The sequence below is a fragment of the Phyllobates terribilis genome, unplaced genomic scaffold (genome assembly GCF_046119375.1).
Source record: "Phyllobates terribilis strain yellow unplaced genomic scaffold, ASM4611937v1 Scaffold_4__5_contigs__length_816908805, whole genome shotgun sequence".
Taxonomy (NCBI): Eukaryota; Metazoa; Chordata; class Amphibia; order Anura; family Dendrobatidae; genus Phyllobates; species Phyllobates terribilis.
The window spans coordinates 229204035-229218096 of NW_027362764.1; the positions used below are offsets into that span (position 1 = coordinate 229204035).

Genomic DNA, 14062 nt, shown 5'->3' on the forward strand with positions numbered 1-14062 from the left:
GAATAAGACAACATAGTATTGTACGCGACTATCTCCTCCATCAGTCCTATAGACAATCAGTGGAGGGTAAGTACATATGCATGACCGGTCCATGCAATAAGACATAGGTTACCTTTTCTGTGTATCGGTCATAAATATTGACTGAAAGTTTATGGTCACTTTGAGGCTAAAGTATGCGCATTATCACGACGTGGAGCAAATGTATTAAGACACTCATTTAAAATACTCAAGTCAGCTCATTTTAGAACCCCTCCTCCCACGTAAGTAGTACAATGCAAACTTCAGCATAAAATAACTGTCTTACTGTCCCAAATAAGTTTCTGCCAACTTTGGAAAGAAAACCTGAAGATACAGTGAGAAATAGCAAAAAGCTTAAAAGGTGTCCTCGAAGAATAAAAAATAAAAAGATAAAATGTTGTTATAAATTCCTCAATAGTTTTAATTACGAAATTACACTAGACAAGTAATCACTACAATAATTAATACAATAAAATGGTCACCATGTTGCTACACTGAAGGAGACCTGTCCTACAATGCTAATTGGACTGGCGCCTGTGAGCATGTGCAGAAGGAAGCTCCATCTAGCTAGAATGTTAATAGACTGAGTGCCTGTGAGCATGTGCAGTAGGATGCTCTGCTGCTGTGACCTGGAAATTACCTATACCATGTAGTGACAAGCTATTACCAGGTCACAACAGCCACAAATCAGAAAGACAGTAGACAGCAGTGTGAGCAGCCTCACTGGTATCTCCAGTATTGTAACAAAATATCCACAGTGAACCTATCTTCCTACTGCACATGCTCACAGGCACCTGTCCTACTAACATTCTAGGACAGGTTTCTGTACTACAGCAATTACCTACTAGATCACAGGAATTATTAAAAGTAGATTGTCATTGAAAATAAACTATTTTTTTTTATTCACAGGAACCCCTTTAACAATGAAAATTTCACAATAAAGTGCCTGAGAAGGGCAATTATAATTTTCAGTGGCATAAATATCAAGGAGCCAAGCCATTGTTGGAAACTTACATTTTTTGCTTATAAAACACAGTATTGATAAATTACCAATCATGAATACTAGCAGCCCTTCTACAAATCTATAAGAACTACCCGATTATAGTACCTATGTGTGCAACAGCGAAAAGGCATAAAATTAGTAAAGATTCATTTTACACTGCAACACACAACTGTTACACTAAAATATCTCAAACCAACACCGAGGATGGCTATCTCTAAAGTAGAAGGAGTGTGTATTATGTAAAGTGCCTGCTTTCTGATGATGTATAAGAGACCACAACGAGTCACTAAGCAAAACATAGAAGGGCCGGGGCCCCTTGTCACCTTCTAGGGGCTTCACAATCTGAAGTTTCTCTGGCAGGTAAGATCGGCTGCTGAAGGACATTCCTGAGATGCCGGTGAACTCCGATAGCCTGGAGGAGTGGGTACCCAAGGACATGATGCTTTCTGTTGGTGTTAAAGATCCACTGTGAAGTTCTCCCTTTACAGCCAGGCTGCGCAACTTCCGGTCTTGATCATCTTCAAAGAACTTGCGTTCTAGGAGGTAGTTCTCACGCCGAAGGGACAACCGTCGTAGGGCTGTCTCAAGGTCATTAGAACCTGGTGTTCCTGGTGTGCCAGGCTTCTTGTTCTTATCACCATCACTAAAAATAAAGAGGACAGCAAGAAACTGATGAGGAGGGGAGAGAACGACCCATTTATGAAGGAAAACAATATTGTTTATTAATAAAAAAATAGGCGATTATTGTTTCCATCTACCAATACATTAGTCTTTCTGATGAGTTTTCTGAGCAGAAACTCCATCTTTGAGGAGTTTTGAAATTTGCAGGAGAATTTGCAGTGTTTCCACTCAATTTCCTCTCCAAAAACTTCATAAATAAACAACAACAAAAAACTGAATGCACATAGGCTCATGCTATATAACTAGTCTTTTGTGGCTAGATTTGTTTGAAAATAGATCCAAGAACGATCCTTACATGGGCAACAAGTGTTTTTTTTAACCATAGGCAGTTTTATGAAAAATCTACATAAAATAATAACTAGCTATTCCAATTGTACATGTAGGTATCGTTAAATAACACGCTGTCCAAGAAAAAGCTCGCAAAAGCCAAAAACCTGAAATGGACACATGGTCTAACAATAGTACAAGTAATTCCACTATGCTTTATCTCCAAAAATCAGAGAATGCAAGTCCCTTATCAATGTTTTTGGACCACTTACAAGTTGCAATAAAAGCATATATAAAATATATACATTACATATATATATTGTAAGGTGGCTAATGGTCGCATAATCAATTGGAGGTGTGTGTCACAGAGGTGGCTGTCCTCTGTGATGTAACCCGGAGTGTTTCTCTAGTGCAAGTACGCACTAAGAGGACTAATTGGTGAACCTGGGAACCGGGTTATGGGTAGTTTGAGAGATGGGCGGGTCTTGCTACCCACATACCTCACCTCTGGGTGTGGTTAACAGCCTTTAAAATGGATGCTGATGTTTGGTACATGGTCGGTGTGTTTGGAGGGAGAAGGCATCCTGTGTGTTGTTTAGCTTGGCTAAGCCGCCTGTGCCCATAGGACTAGCTTAAGCAGAGACTTGCTTGATGGACATTTTACTTTGTTTTTGCCTGAAGCAAAGGCTGTTTATATTCCTTTACTTTTGCCGGGTTTATGACGTAATAAACCAACATGAAGATTTAAAAGGAACAAGCCTCCTGCTTGCCTCCCACCGCACCATAATATTATATATATATATATATATATATATATATATATATATACACACACACACACACACACACATTTATATATATATACACACACACACATAATAAATATATATATATATATATATATATACACATACACACTGCTCAAAAAAATAATGGGAACACTCAAATGACACATCCTAGATCTGAGTGAATGAAATATTCTCATTGAATACTTTGTTCTGTACAAAGCTGAATGTGCTGACAACAAAATCACACAAAAATCATCAATGGAAATCAAATTTATTAACCAATGGAGGCCTGGATTTGGAGTCACCCCCAAAATTAAAGTGGAAAAACACACTACAGGCTGATCAAACTTTGATGTAATGTCCTTAAAACAAGTCAAAATGAGGGTCAGTATTGTGTGTGGCCTCCACGTGCCTGTATGACCTCCCTACAACACCTGGGCATGCTCCTGATGAGGTTGCGGATGGTCTCCGGTGGGATCTCCTCCCAGATCTGGAATAAAGCATCCGCCAACTCCTGGACAGTCTGTGGTGCAACGTGACGTTGGTGGATGGAGCAAGACATGATGTCCCAGATGTGCTCAATCGGATTCAGGTCTGGGGAGCGGGCGAAGCCATAGCTTCAATGTCTTCATCTTGCAGGAACTGCTGACACACTCCAGCCACATCAGGTCTGCCATTGTCCTGCATTAGGAGGAACCCAGGGCCAACCGCAAGAGCATATGGTCTCACAAGGGGTCTGAGGATCTCATCTCGGTACCTAATGGTAGTCAGGCTACCTCTGGCGAGCACATGGAGGGCTTGTTTTTCCACTTTAATTTTGGGGTGACTCCAAATCCAGGCATCCATTGGTTAATAAATTTGATTTCCATGGATGATTTTTGTGTGATTTTGTTGTCAGCACATTCAACTTTGTACAGAACAAAGTATTTAATGAGAATATTTCATTCATTCAGATCTAGGATGTGTTATTTCAGTGTTCCCTTTATTTTTTTGAGCAGTGTAATACTGTATATTATATATATTCTGTTTGTGGCACATTAGTATATGGGAGGGGGAAAACTTTTCCAGATGGGTGGTGACCATGGCGGCCATTTTGGATCCAACTGTATTTTTTTCAATGGGAAGAGGGTCATGTGACAGATCAAACTTATTGAGAATTTCATAAGAAAAACAATGGTGTGCTTGGTTTTAACGTAACTTTATTCTTTCATGAGTTATTTACAAGTTTATGACCACTTATAAAATGTGTTCAAAGTGCTGCCCATTGTGTTGGATTGTCAATGCAACCCTCTTCTCCCACTCTTGACACACTGATAGCAACACCGCAGAAGAAATGCTAGCACAGGCTTCCAGTATCTGTTGTTTCAGATGCTGCACATCTCGTATCTTCACAGCATAGACAATTGCCTTCAGATGACCCCAAAGATAAAAGTCTAAGGGGGTCAGATCGGGAGACCTTGGTGGCCATTCAACTGGGCCACGACGACCAATCCACTTTCCAGGAAACTGTTCATGTAGGAATGCTCGGACCTGACACCCATAATATGGTGGTGCACCATCTTGTTGGAAAAACTCAGGGAACGTGCAATCTTCAGTGCATAAAGAGGGCAACACATCATCATGTAGCAATTTCATGGCCACCAAGGTCTCCCGATCTAACCCCCTTAGACTTATCTTTTGGGTCATCTGAAGGCAATTGTCTATGCTGTGAAGATACGAGATGTGCAGCATCTGAAACAACAGATACTGGAAGCCTGTGCTAGCATTTCTTCGGCGGTGTTGCTATCTGTGTCAAGAGTGGGAGAAGAGGGTTGCATTGACAATCCAACACAATGGGCAGCACTTTGAACACATTTTATAAGTGGTCATAAACTTCATCATTGTTTTTCTTATGAAATTCTCAATAAGTTTGATGTGTCACATGACCCTCTTCCCATTGAAAAAAATAAAGTTGGATCCAAAATTGCCGACTTCAAAATGGCCACCATGGTCACCACGCATCTGGAAAAGTTTTCCTCCTCCCATATACTAATGTGCCACAAACAGGAAGTTGATATCACCAACCATTTCCATTTTATTTAGGTGTATCCATATAAATGGCCCACCCCGTAAATACACATATAGTAAATGTTTTATATAACACTAAGTAAATATGCTATAATATATGCTAAACAGATACTAACAATAAGTAATGCTACATTGTTCCGTAGACCCAGTTACTCCGTAGTAACCCAGTGGCACTAACCTGTTATCAGATGTCTCATTTTCCAGTATAATGCTATTGGTTTTATTATCTATGACAATATTAGAAATATCTCCTCCATAAAGACTGGAGCGTGGTGTACTGACACAGCTAGACATTAAAGAGTTCATTGCCGAGGATTGGTTAGAACCTGGGATGTTCATTGGAGAAGGCGCCAGAGATCTCTGCTTCACTACTTGGTTTATATTCCGCACAGTTTCAAACACACGTTTTTGTTGATTGCCACTAAGAGAAAAAAAAATATTTTTTGTAAAGTCATAAAACATGTATGAAAAAAAATTTCATAAGGAAGAATAGGTTTCTAAGCTATATGGACATGTGCAAAACATCCCGGAGTTTTCTATAGGACCCTAAATTGTGATACAGTGGACCTGTCACTAGGTAAACAATGGCCAGTTTTTCCTTTTATTATATTCACACTGTTTCCCTGAGTAATCAGTTTTTTCTTTTTCTTAAATCTGCTTGATGTTTCTAGAGATATGAGCATTTTCATTAACCCCTTCACCCCAAGCCCATTTTCACCTACATGACCAGGCCAAATTATACAATTCTGACCACTGTCACTTTATGAGGTAATAACTCTGGAACGCTTCAACGGATCCCACTGATTCTGAGAATGTTTTTGTGACATGTTTTACTTCATGATAGAAGTAAAATTTGTTCGATATGACTTGCGTTTATTTGTGAAAAAATCATAAATTTGGCAAAAATTTTGAAAATTTCGCATTTTTCAAACTTTTACATTTTTATGCCCTTAAAACAGAGAGATATGTCACACAAAATAGTTAATAAATAACACTTCCCACATGTCTACTTCACATCAACACAATTTTTGAAACAGTTTCTTTTTTGTCACAAAGCTAGAAGGGAATACCACAAAAAAGGGACACCATTCTAAAAACTGTACTTCTCAAGGTGCTCAAAACCACATTCAAGACGTCTATTAACCCTTCAGGTGCTTCGCAAGAACTGAAGCAATGTGGAAGGAAAAAATGAACATTTAACTTTTTTCCACAAAAATTGTACTTTAGACCCAATTTTTTTTTATTTTCACAAGGGTAAAAGGAGCAAATGGACCCCAAAATTTGTTGTGCAATTTCTCCTGGGTATGCCGATACCCCATCTATTGTTTGGGCGCACGGCAGGACACAGAAGGGAAGGAACACAATATGGCTTTTTGCATGCAAAATTGGCTGGAATCGAGAGCAGACGTCATGTCGCATTTGGAGAGCCCCTGATGTGTCTAAAAAGTGGAAATCCCCCACAAGTGACCCCATTTTGGAAACTGGACCCCCCAAGGAATTTATCTAGATGGGGTTCAAGGTGCTCACCACACCAGGTTCATCACTGAAATTTATAACGTTGAGTCTATGAAAATAAATAAAAATAAATAAATTAAAAAAAAACATTTTTTTCCACAAAAATGTTTTTAGCCCTAATTTGTTTTTATTTTCACAAAGGTAACAGAAGAAAATGAACCCCAAAATTTGTTGTACAATTTCTCCTGAGTACGCAGATTCCCATTATGTTGCGGAAAAACACTGTTTGGGTGCACGGCAGGGCTCGAAAAGGAAGGAGTGACGTTTTGGAACGTAGACTTTGATGGAATGGTCTGCAGGTATCATGTGGCGCTTGGAGTGCCCGTGATGTGCCTAAACGGTGGAAACCCCCACAAGTGACCCTATATTGGAACTGATCTAGTGTTTCCTGGTATGTGAATTTTATAATGTAGTAGCATACGTGAGTAGTGTACAGTGCATTAGGTTGGGATACGTGAGTAGTGTAGTGTACGTTAGGTTGGCATGTGCAAGTTGTGTAGTGCATGTCAGGTTGGCATACGTGAGTTGTCCAAGTCAGAAATCAATTTAGTGGTCCATGGATGTGTGGTCCAGTTTGAAGCATTCTTTTATACACAGGCCAGGTTTGTCGGGGCAGGTGTCGCATTGATAAGTGGTGTCCTTGCATATTTCCCTTTCTGTAACATGCACTGCACCTCTTTTGCGACCTTCTTTTCTTTGAGATTTAAGGGACCAAGTCATTTCTTCTGATACGCTATGAAGACGCAGCAGAAAAGCCTCATTCAGACGTCCCTCTGAATGTGGCTTTACACTGACTGAGCAGAGCCATGTATCTAATCCCATCATGTGTGATACAGTCCACTGAGCCATATATTTAATTGTATCATGTGTGTTACAGTTTGTGTATCAAAGCCTATCATGTGATAGTCTGCTGAGCCACATATCTAATATTATGTGTGATACAGTTAGCAGCACAGCGCCAACTAACAGAACCGGCGCTGCCAGTCACCCTCTGTGACACTGTCCACATCTAGAAAATGGCGCTGCACTGTGATCCTAAACTTCATCCTCCCTTATCCTTTTGCAGACACCCAGAAGGGGAGGAGTGACATCACACACGTGAGAAGATCCGCCCACATTTACTGCAGTAGTAATGCGAGCCAACAGTACACTTCGTTTTCATGGCAAATTTCAGCAGCTGTTCCTCATAGTGCTTAAAAGTTAAAATATCAAAACTTTTTCAAAATGTTTTAAATATTTTAAGAAAAATACTTTACATTTTTTCAATTGTTGAAAGAAAGCACAATTTGATGACATTCCCTTAAGTGATCATTTTTATGGTCTTGACGAATTGGGCGTTGCTCACAGGATAATGAAGAGCATCCTGATGACACACCCCTACAACCCCTACAGAATCCTGGAAGCATGCCTCCTTGATAAAGACCATAAAAATTTCAAAATCAAAGGGCCCAGACATAAGGAAACGTACGGCGGATTAAAAAAAAACAAAGCGGAATACTCCGGTGAGCAGCAGGAATGAAAGATGCAAAAACTGGCCAATTTCGACCTAATGACAGATCCTCTTTAACCTCTTCATGCACCCAACCATACATGTACATCACTGTCAGGGTGTATGTGTTTGGAACAAGCTCAAAAGCTAAAACATAGCCAGAATCTGCCCGCAACAGCATCAATCAATGCTGGTCGCGATCGCTGCTATTTAACCATTTAATTACCGCTGTCATTCAGGAACAGATGGGCTACCATAGCAGTCAGGGGTCTGCTGAAGGCCTCAGTTAACACCATCTTGGAACTCCTTTGAAGCTCAGCTACAGGCTGAGCTTCAAGGGAGACAGATTTATACTGTAATTCTGTGGTATTGCTCTATATGGTATCAGCGACCAAATTATTTTAGGTTAAAGTCCTAAAGGGACTTAAAAAAAAACAAAAAAAAAAACACTTAAGTTCAAATCATTCCCATTTCCAAGTTTTAAAATAAAGAAATAAAATACTAAAACATATTTGGTATTACAGCGTCCACAAAAAACGGTCTGGCAAAGAATAAAATTTAAAACAAGTGTTGAACGCACGAAAAAAAAAAAAAGCGTAACGCAAGGTTTCTAGTTTTTTCAGTCCATGCGGTTCCCCCAAAAAATGCAATAAAAAGATCAATATATGTTGTTTGTACCTCAAAATGGTGGGGATATAAATTATAGTTCGGCAGAAAAAAACACGGGTTTACAGGTATTAGAAAATGGCAACACTTTATTACAGTTTTTTTTCACTACTTATATAAAAACAACAAAAAAACCCTATGCAAGTGTGGTATCACTGTAATTGTACTTATCTGGAGAAGTAGGTTACCAGGTGACTTACTGTACAACAAATTTGACATGACAGAAACCGAAAAAACATGGTGGAATTGCCTTTTCTTTTTTTTTTTTCCACTTCTTCACCTCACTTGAATTTTTTTTTTACCATTTTTCAGAACATGATACGATAAAATGAAAGGTGTCATTCAAAATTACAACATGTCCCATAAAAAAAGTCCCTAAATGTTTAGATCAATGCAAAAATAAAAAAAGTTATGGAAGAACGGGAGGAAAAAATTGTAAGTGCAAAACCAAAAACGTGGCCGGTCCCATTAGTGTTAAGCAATGATGAAAAAAATAAATAAATAAATGTAATAGTCTTGCTAGACTTTGACATATTGGAACATAATTTTGACTGGATTTTTCCTTCTCTCTACAGTAACAAATCATGATTTACAAAGAAAACTGTACTGTATGAACAAGGCCTAACTGATGGGTGATGTAACGCTGTAGGAGGGGTTGCCTAAACCACCATGAAGAATTACTTATTCAGGACTAACGCGCTTACTTTACCAAATATTATATCATTCAAAGACAGAAAGGAAGAAACACATTATTAGGTAATAAAATAACCATTTAGAGAGACAACTAGTACAGTAATATCACAAAGCACTTCTTACTTCATCTCAGGAGAGTCCGCGTCATCAATCTGCAGCTCTTTCCTCATCGATCCCTCTATCTCAGCTGCTAAGGAGTCCTATTAACCAAAAATAAAATACATCTGTCATAATGACCTTATTCTACATACAATATGGAGACGGAAGCACACGGACACCCAACAACAATCAGGACGTCATGAGTACAATATCACAAGCCCCATCATTGCTCATGTAATCTGATGTATAGGAGACACCACTCAGCCACAGACGAGAAACAAAACAATTTGGAAATAAATTAAAATACGATATCAATGCCATAAAAATACTGCTAATAATGCAATGAAGGCTGAGCTAAAAGAAAGGCAAAGAAAACCAAGATGTAGCACATGATCAGACATCAAACCAACATGGTCTTTGGTTTTAGGGGAATAAGATATGGGACCAGCAAATGGAGTTGCTCCACACGTTGCTGCCTATTCCTTCACTGTTTTGGGTTGTTCCACCTCATTAATATGAAAGAAATGTAATATGAGTGTAATAAAGCAAAAAAATATCTATATAAGAGTATAAATATTCATATCAAAGGATATAAAGTATTTTCACTCAGTGGAAAATGAATATTGCAGTGACTATTCCCTACTCACCATGGGGAAAACACCCAGCGTGTGATATCGTCGGGAGATGACATTCGGCATGGTTTTATTCCTCAGGTTCTTTAGCTCTTCCTGCGCCTCGTGAAGCATTTCCATGCACTCCGCGTACTTGTCCTCCAGCTCCCGCAACTACTCAAAGCAGAAAAAGAGATGAATTGCTCCCAAAAGGCAATTGCAAAGGATAATAGTAGGATTTAATATTACATCTAAAATAAAGACCAATATTAAGTATAGGTTTGCTCCAGGTTTGTGTTTTTTTAGTTTTGGAAATGCTGTATCGTGTACAACTTTTAAATTCATGTCCAAGTACAGAGGCCAAGCAAACACCAAAAGGCCACCCCGAATCTGCACTTCTAAAAAGAGGACAGCTAGACCCTCTTTCCCATTATAGTACTCTCACCTCCGCTGTAAGTTGGCGCTGGGCATCTTTTGCAGCCCCAAGATGTTGCACAAGTTCCTCATTTTCTACTGTATACTGTAAGAAGAAAGAAAACACAATCAGAATACATTGTAATTTAAGAAAACAGAGGCTGATTTATTAAGATTGGCGTTGTACACACCAGTCCTATTGTAGGGACTTGCTTGAGTATAATTCACCCAATTTATTAAGAGGCATACACCCCTTAGGCGCATCTATTACCTGGCATGTGTCGCTGCCAGAAATGTACTCCAGTCAGTGACTGGAGTACGTTACGCTACCAAAGTGGGGTAAATTATGGATTTGACCACAATGGCATAGCTAGTCAGGACTGGAGTATAAATGTCAAAGGTCACAATATTTTTGCACAACTTCCAAGGTGCATAAAAATATTGTGACTTAAGATTTTTTTTACCCAAGAATTCTGCCAGAAGCACCTTATCAAATTGCCCCCAAAGTTTTTAGAGCAAAAGTATAAACATAGCAGAACACACTGAAGGGTGGGGCGTACTACTAAAGGATCTAGTGTGAATGAGATTCAAAATAAGAGGGTGTTACAAAACAAATCAAAATTGTATGAGGGGCAAGACCCCGAAACACTGTCTGCAAATTGAGATTCTGGTTTGGCTTTTATCCCATGCCATATGGCAAGGCTCGATAAAGGGTCGATATCGACTTTTAGGATTGCCTCTTCTAATAGGTGGCATTATAGAGTTCTAGTCCTCTCCTCTCTGAAGAGACAATTTGCATATTTAATTTCCCAGAGGAGCATGCATGGCTTATAAGCCTCCTCACGACATGCCAGGCTTGGCTTGTCACTCTCCACAAGGAGAAGTGTTATCCCTTAGACCCCAGTTCAGAGCCTCTCACCAAGAAAAAGCAGATCTCATACTTTGCACTGATGAGCAGCAACACCACGTAACAGTGTCTGCAAACTGAGATTCTGGTTTGGCTTTTATCCCAAGTCATATTGCAAGGCTCCTTAAAGAGTCGATAATGACTTTTAGGATCGCTGCTTCCAAAAGGTGGCGCTAGAGTTCTAGTCCTCTTCCTCTCTCAAGAGACAATTTACATGTGTAACTGTGAAATGTATACAGTTCAAATGTGAAGTTTACTTTAAAAAGGGGCTGCTCCCCACTAAAATATTTTGTCTAACACCATCCAGCATATAGAAAAATACGGAAAAAAATAAAAGTATTCTCATCTTACCAAACTTCCACTGGTCCTCTTCTAACACTGCTGGATCTCCTGTTGAGCTTCCTCTTCTGGCTGGACATATGATCGCTGCAGCCAATCATTGACTGCAGTGGTCTCCTGCCTGTACAGCAAGATGTACAGACACTGGCTCTAGACATCCTGTTGTGGTTCTATGGACGTGTGACTTTCTGGACACTGGTTGCAGCCAATGATTGGCTGCAGCAGCCACATGCCTGTCCAGCCAGGAAGCATGGTAAGTTGAGGGGACCATTGGAGGAGAAAGGGAGACTGATAACGAGTGTATAATTTATATCATTTTACAGCATGCTGGCAGACATCTGTAAAATTCTCTTTCTGCCAAGGTTTCTCACACCTACATCTGGCCCTTCTGTTGGGGTTCCATCAAGATTTCCCTCACGGTTGATGGCAAAAGTGCAGCTTTCATTGCTACTCTTACTGCCAAACCAGCGGAAACCATCATGGGTGCTAAGAAAAGTCAATGCCATTGAACAAAATGTACAGTCATGGCCAAAAGTTTTAAGAATGACACCAAAATTATATTTTCACATGATCTGCTGGCCTCTGGTTTTTATTAGTGTTTGTCTGATGTTTATGTCACATACAGAAATATAATTGCAATCATATTATGAGTATCAATAGGTTATATTGACAGTTAGAATGAGTTAATGCAGCAAGTCAATATTTGCAGTGTTGCCCCTTCTTCTTCAAGACCTCTGTAATTCTCCCTGGCATGCTCTCAATCAACTTTTGGACCAAATCCTGACTGATAGCAGTCCATTCTTGCATAATCAATGCTTGCATTTTGCCAGAATTTGTTGGTTTTTTTGTTTGTCCACCCGTCTCTTGATGATTGACCACAAGTTCTCAATGGGATTAAGATCTGGGGAGTTTCCAGGCCATGGACCCAAAATCTCTATGTTTTGTTCCATGAGCCATTTAGTTATCACCTTTGCTTTATGGCAAGGTGCTCCATCATGCTGGAAAAGGCATTGTTGGGCGCCAAACTGCTCTTGGACGGTTGGGAGAAGTTGCTCTTGGAGGACATTCTGGTACCATTCTTTATTCATGGCTGTGTTTTTAGGCAAGACTGTGAGTGAGCCGATTCCCTTGGCTGAGAAGCAACCCCACACATGAATGGTTTCAGGATGCTTTACAGTTGGCATGAGACAAGACTGGTGGTAGCGCTCACCTCTTCTTCTCCGAATAAGCTGTTTTCCAGATGTCCCAAACAATCGAAAAGGGGATTCATCAGAGAAAATGACTTTGCCCCAGTCCTCAGCAGTCCACTCCCTGTACCTTTTGCAGAATATCAGTCGGTCCCGGATGTTTTTTCTGGAGAGAAGTGGCTTCTTTGCTGCCCTCCTTGAAACCAGCCCTTGCTCAAAGAGTCTCCGCCTCACAGTGCGTGCAGAAGCACTCACACCAGCCTGCTGCCATTCCTGAGCAAGCTCGGCACTGCTGGTAGTCCGATCCCGCAGCTGAAACAGTTTTAACATACGGTCCTGGCGCTTGCTGGTCTATCTTGGGCGCCCTGGAGCCTTTTTGACAACAATGGAAGCTCTCTCCTTGAAGTTCTTGATGATGCGATAGATTGTTGACTGAGGTGCAATCTTTGTAGCTGCGATACTCTTCCCCGTTAGGCCATTTTTGTGCAGTGCAATGATGGCTGCACGTGTTTCTTTAGAGATAACCATGGTTAACTGAAGAGAAACAATGATACCAAGAACCAGCCTCCTTTTAAAGTGTCCAGTGATGTCATTCTTACTTAATCATGACTGATTGATCGCCAGCCCTGTCCTCATCAACACCCACACCTGTGTTTATGGATCAATCACTAAAACGATGTTAGCTGCTCCTTTTAAGGCAGGACTGCAATGATGTTGAAATGTGTTTTGGGGGTTAAAGTTCATTTTCTGGGCAAATATTGACTTTGCAAGTACAGTAATTGCTGTTAAGCTGATCACTCTTTGACATTCAGGAGTATATGCAAATTGCCATTACAAAAAATGAAGCAGTAAACTTTGGAAAAATTACTATTTGTCTCATTCTCAATACTTTTGGCCATGACTGTATTTCTTCATTTTAAAGGGTATGTGGCAAATCTCAGCGACACAGGTGGTGACATCTGGACAGATCGCACTATAGTATGTCCACACTAACCAAACTCTATATGCGTTCTTTGGGCGATACTTACCGCTTTAGCCTTTTTCTGAATATCGACAATCTGAGAAAGCAGGTGCGTGATCTCTTCTTGTTGCCGAGCTGCATCTTCGGTTTTCTTTGCCAATTCCTCGGATATGCCGACAATTTGGATGTTGGCATCCCCTTGAAAATAGAGGTCAAATAGGTGAATATAAAGGCACTGTATCAACATAAAATAACATGTTAAGACTTTATTCTAGGTATTCAGCTTTTCAGTTTTATTTAAAGGTGGAAAAGGACATATTACTAGAGTTTCCATGGACATGAAATATAACGAATGCA

General features: G+C 40.0%; 1 protein-coding gene across 11 annotated transcripts in view; it reads right to left on the minus strand.

The window, feature by feature from the left end:
- The window catches only part of TRAK1 (trafficking kinesin protein 1), a 140614-nt gene that overhangs the window by 24872 nt on the left and 101680 nt on the right, over window positions 1-14062 (minus strand). For all 11 annotated transcript variants that reach the window (XM_073678143.1, XM_073678142.1, XM_073678140.1 and 8 more), the window contains 6 exons: window positions 13773-13903; window positions 10343-10417; window positions 9934-10071; window positions 9311-9387; window positions 5003-5245; window positions 1345-1664 (listed from right to left, as the gene is read on the minus strand). In XM_073678143.1, the coding sequence (XP_073534244.1) occupies window positions 1345-1664; window positions 5003-5245; window positions 9311-9387; window positions 9934-10071; window positions 10343-10417; window positions 13773-13903 (984 nt within the window). The remainder of the gene's footprint in view (window positions 1-1344; window positions 1665-5002; window positions 5246-9310; window positions 9388-9933; window positions 10072-10342; window positions 10418-13772; window positions 13904-14062) is intronic.